The 5,232-nt window shown below is 37.2% G+C and overlaps 1 protein-coding gene across 1 annotated transcript; it reads left to right on the top strand.

The window, feature by feature from the left end:
- The first annotated feature begins 992 nt into the window (after positions 1–992).
- Positions 993–3,557, top strand: LOC149183075 (cysteine-rich receptor-like protein kinase 2). Its single transcript, XM_089414816.1, has 7 exons — positions 993–1,725; positions 1,822–1,959; positions 2,043–2,206; positions 2,293–2,506; positions 2,621–2,852; positions 2,981–3,131; positions 3,240–3,557. The coding sequence occupies exons 1-7, from the start codon at positions 993–995 to the stop codon at positions 3,555–3,557; spliced, it is 1,950 nt and encodes a 649-aa protein (XP_089270942.1).
- Positions 3,558–5,232: the final 1,675 nt, after the last annotated feature.

Genomic DNA, 5,232 nt, shown 5'->3' with positions numbered 1-5,232 from the left:
TTCCTCAACCCTAAATGAGAGTTACTATATTGGACCTTCTAGAGCCTCATATGCATGAGAGAACATAACATCTTCTCATACCATGCATGAATAATAGACACATACATGGCATCTTCTCATACAATGCATGAATACAAGGCATTGGCATTACATCTTTTGATACCATGATGCCCAATATTATAGGTGAAATTCATGACATGGCATCTTTCTATACCATGGTGGCCAACACTATAGATGAATTTAAGGGCATCAGGTGTGAACTTCATGACATGACACCTTTCTATACCATGGCGGCCAACACCATAAATGAATTTAAAGGACATCAAGTTTGCATACTAGCTAAGATTAATATAATTGTTGTAGTATTGGAAAGATCTCCTAATAAACATCATGTCAAAAAATTTGAACTAATACTTAAAATCTTTTGATTCAAAAATAGTAACCCATCCAAAAATTTGAACTCAAAACTTTCGATTCAAAAATGTTTATCTAAAAAGATTTCAAGCCCATTTTCCAAACCACCACCCATAATTAAAATAAATTTACAAATTAATTACATCAAACTTTTCGCATTAAAAAATTAAAATTAATTAATATAATGATATAATCCAAATAATTTTTTATTAATTAAAAATTGCTTGAAATTTAAACACCAAATTATTTTCAAATTAATTTAAAATTAATTTAATTTAAAAGCATATTCTTTTAAAATGATAATAATAAAAATAAATAAACCCATTTACTAATAAATACTAATACCACTTGTATTTCTCTCCAATATTACTGCCAATAAACAAGTGTGCACATGCGTTGTACGTCGATTTCACCGAAGCAGTTCTCCGAAGAAAAAGCCAGTGGTCCCTGCAATAATTGAACATGAGTTTACCCCGAACATGAGTTTACCTAAACCCCGAATATTTGCTTTTCAAGATGACTTCCTCTAAGAATCTCAAGTTAGTTCGTGTTCCAGAGATCGGTTGTTGGCAGGACTGATGGCTGTAGTTGCCCATTTTCTGTTTCTGGTGGCCATGATGATTGTGGTTGTCGTGGCAGCAGACGATCCCCAGTCTGCAGAGGTGGGCTTTGGGTGCAGCGACCCAAAAACCTATTCGTATGTTAACGCCACAGCGTTTCAGGAAAATCAAGATGCTGTCTTTACATACCTCCGCTCAAATCTTTCTAATGGCTTCGCTACTTCAACGCAAAACAAATTTGGCATAATGGATCCTGTGTACGGCCTCGCAGTGTGTCGAAAGTACTTAACCGCCCACGAATGCTCAGAATGCGTAATGGCAGCGGAGACTCAAGTAAAGGAAAAGTGCCCCCGTTCTAATGGTGGTCGGATTCATCTCGACGGTTGTTTCCTCCGCTATGAGAATTCCAGTTTTTATAGTGAGGATGTGGACAATGGGGCTTCCGCTCTCTGTCCCTCCACAAATGACACAGATCCACAGATCTTCTCTCATAGAGCCACCGTGTTATGCAGGCAACTCATTGCCAACGCTTCCGCAAATAACGGTTATGCTGTTGGCTCCATTGATGGCTCCTTATATGGCCTCGCTCAATGTTGGCCCACCCTTATCAACCGTAGCTGCCAAGAATGTCTGACAAATGCCAGGAATCAATTACTCACCTGTCCTCCAAATCGTGAAGGTCGAGGTCTCGAGGCCGGCTGTTTTATGCGATATTCAACTTATTCATTTTTCACAGACAACGAAACTTCCCGTAAGAGTCTTATATATTTGCTGCAATTATTTGCTGTTTGATTCTCGTTCTGATATACCACGCATCTTGATTTGTTTGCTTTAATTTTAAACGCAGCAACGCCTAATTTAACACCGCCGTCGGGGAAATCGTCATCGAAATTAATACCTATACTGTTAGGATGCATTGGCGGAATAGCTTTGGTTGCGGTGATGTGTTGGATAGGCTTCTATCGACGTGTTAGACATCGAAGGAGCAATGACAAGACAGGTTATTATACCTCAGAGTTATTTCCCTGCTAATTATTCAGAGTTATTTAATTTGATCGTATTGGCCAGTGGTTACAAAATTATTTTCATCATGTTTCCGCGTAGATGAGAATCTCGCTGCGAGGAGAAATTTCGATCAATTTCTCTTCGATTACGAAGTTATGAGAACAGCGACTGGGAACTTTGACAGAAACAATATGCTCGGCAGAGGAGGATTCGGTGAAGTTTATAAGGTATAATACCAAAAGCGGATTTGATGGTTTTGTCCAAATGCAGGCGATGTTTTCAAATTAATTCTAACGATTTAATCGATAAGCAGGGAAATCTTCCTGATGGTACGGATGTCGCGGTTAAAAAGCTGAATGGAAAGCAGACTGCTCAAGCTGAGGCGGAGTTTTTGGGAGAAGTGAAGCTCCTCACCAGCGTCCGTCACCGTAATCTTGTTCGTTTACTCGGATGTTGCACGCAAGGGCATGAACGCTTGCTGGTTTACGAATTCATGTCAAATAACAGTCTTGACAAACATTTGTTCAGTAGGTTCCCGTGATCAATACTTTTTCCAAGATTCAAGTTGTTTTTAAAAATAGCGTGTGTTGTTTCAATTATTTGTTTGGAGGTTTTCAAATACTTGTATTGGAGCTCCACAGGAGAGATACGAAATGTTTTGAGTTGGGAAAATCGTTTAAAGATTATAGTGGGCACAGCACGAGGACTTGCATATCTACACGAGGATTCCGATGTTCGCATTATACACAGAGATATCAAATGTCCCAATATACTTTTAGATGACAAATTTCATGCTAAAATAGCAGATTTTGGATTGGCTAGATTCTTTCCAGAAGGCGAAACCCATGTTTCTACCAAAGTGGGAGGAACAATGTAAGTTGTGCAATTGGTTTATTGACTTATTAACATTGTAAGTTCTGCAGTTCAATTTTTTCTTATTCTTAGAAGATCTTCTGTATCCAGGCATTTATTTTAGCTTACAGAGATTTGTTATGACGCAGAGGTTACACTGCCCCTGAGTATGCCGTCCATGGGCAGTTAACGGAAAAAGCCGACGTTTATAGTTATGGAATTGTGGTTCTAGAGATTGTAAGTGGGAGAAAGTGTATTGATGCAAGATTGGATGCCTCTATGCAGCTTCTTTTGAAGTGGGTGGGTATCGAGTATATGAGAAAAGTTTGGTTTGATGATTATGATAAGCAGCTCATGAACAATCACTTAATTCAAAAGAATGTAGTAATGATTTTGCTTATGGTGCAGGCTTGGAATCAATTTCAGCAAGACCGCGTTCTGGATATTGTGGACCCATCAGTGGAAGGGCAGTACCCGATAGAACAGATGTCAAGAGTGATCAGAATTGCGCTTCTCTGTACTCAAGGCTCATCCGCGCTGCGGCCGGCAATGTCAGAGGTTGTATCGATGTTAACCAACAATACAGAGTTTACCGTTCAGCCCACACAACCGGCACTCATGGATGCGGATGCTGGGAGACCTACAAATTTCACTGGCACATCCGACTCTGTAAGCTCAGGTTGTGCATCTCACGGATCTATCACAGTGTCATGGTTTCCTCGTTAGTACGGGCAAACATTGACTTATGGTAGACGCAAGCATCCTCGTATATTTCCGGTCGTGAGAAGTAGGACCATAATATGCATGGGATGCTTTTCCTCGAATCACTGCAGGAATCTTTGCTGTGAAGAGCAGAAGTGGGGGGGTATTTTTTTATATTTTTTTTTTTATGAAAAGCCTTGTTTTATAACAAAGGACTATGTATTTATTCACCTTGAATTTACACTTAAAATTTATTTATCTTTAAAAATATGAAAATTAAATTCGCAATTTTTTTTTATGAAATCATACTCTAATTTTAAAGCCCCGTAACCCAGAAAAACATATACGTGGAACCTGATGCATTTTAATCTTAAGTGCGAGGATAAGAATAAGAATAAAGATACAGATAAAAATTTATTTAATTTGCTTTACATTTCTAATAAGAAGATTTAAGCAACGGCCTGGAGTACGCTGTAAAACTGCTTCTGCTTGGCTAAGAGCTCGTCTTCCTCAGACGTAAGGAAACAGGTTAACGGCCCAAGACCCAGAGGCATCTGGCAGGAGTGAAAGCCTGCTCCCTTACGGACCACCAGCGTGTTATTACAGGTGGCGTGGTTTTCCTTGATAACGGTGATGAGTCAAATGGACATTCGCGGATAGCAGCCAGAGATGGTTGTCCTCACTGTTGGTTTGACACCTGAGTTTGATAGGTTTTGCCACATTCGGAAAAAAATAAAAAAATATAAAAATATAAAAAGAAAAAGAAAAAGAAAAAAAGAAGAAGCTTTAAGCAATATCTTTATGTGCTTGTTTTTATCTTTTAATTATGGTTCTAAATTTTTATTGGATTTATAAATGTAATTTTGTTTTAAAAGCAATGAAGGACTTTTCTTTCGTTTTTCAATCATTCTTCGAAATTGAGGCTTTCCTTTATCAAAGGACAGGAGAATGTCCGGAGGTCTTGCGATTCAATCATTCACATTCTCTTTTCATAGAAAGGTATTTTAAGTTTAGTAATTTGGTTTTCGGTTATTTTTTGCACTCTTACATGGTATCACAATGTTGATAGTAAGCTAGTTTTTATTTATTTTTGAGAAATCTGTTATTAGTTCCAATTAGATTATCTTTATCAAGATAGAACGTCACATTTTTTGGTTGTTGTAGATTTGTTTTTTTTTTTTAAATGATCCTATGGTGATGTCTAGATCTACAAAAGGGCCTTCATTACTCCACATATCTCAAATCATTACATTTTAGGTAAGTTGATCATGGTACACTTTTATTTTCGGTCAAATTATATTAAATATTGAATGTAGATGAGAATGTTGAGATAGTCATCATAATTTTTATGTAGAAGCCTAAATTAGAGTTATTTGTAAATTTTGTTGCTCAACTATCTATAGAACAAAGATAGAAGCAAGGGTTTTTGTTGCAATGAACCAATGTGCAATTACCATTTATAGCATTTTCCACAAAACTATCATTTTTTTTCCCAAACTTTTGTGGCAAGAGTATTTTTTTGGGAGCAAAATATTTATGCAATAAATGTTTTTTTATTATTGTATAGAGGTCATTGGACCGTTTCTAGAGTTGCATAAATTGTAGTTGTTACAAGTAACCAAGTTTGTTAAAATATGATGAAGTCAAAGACCATGGAGAAATGTGTCATTTCAAAAGAAAGTTGAGATAAATTGGCTTC

This window comes from Pinus tabuliformis, chromosome 3_2 (assembly GCF_031772625.1).
Source record: "Pinus tabuliformis cultivar Carrire ecotype Pingquan chromosome 3_2, CPIR1, whole genome shotgun sequence".
NCBI classification, from domain to species: domain Eukaryota; kingdom Viridiplantae; phylum Streptophyta; class Pinopsida; order Pinales; family Pinaceae; genus Pinus; species Pinus tabuliformis.
This window is presented reverse-complemented; position numbering and strand designations above follow the sequence as displayed.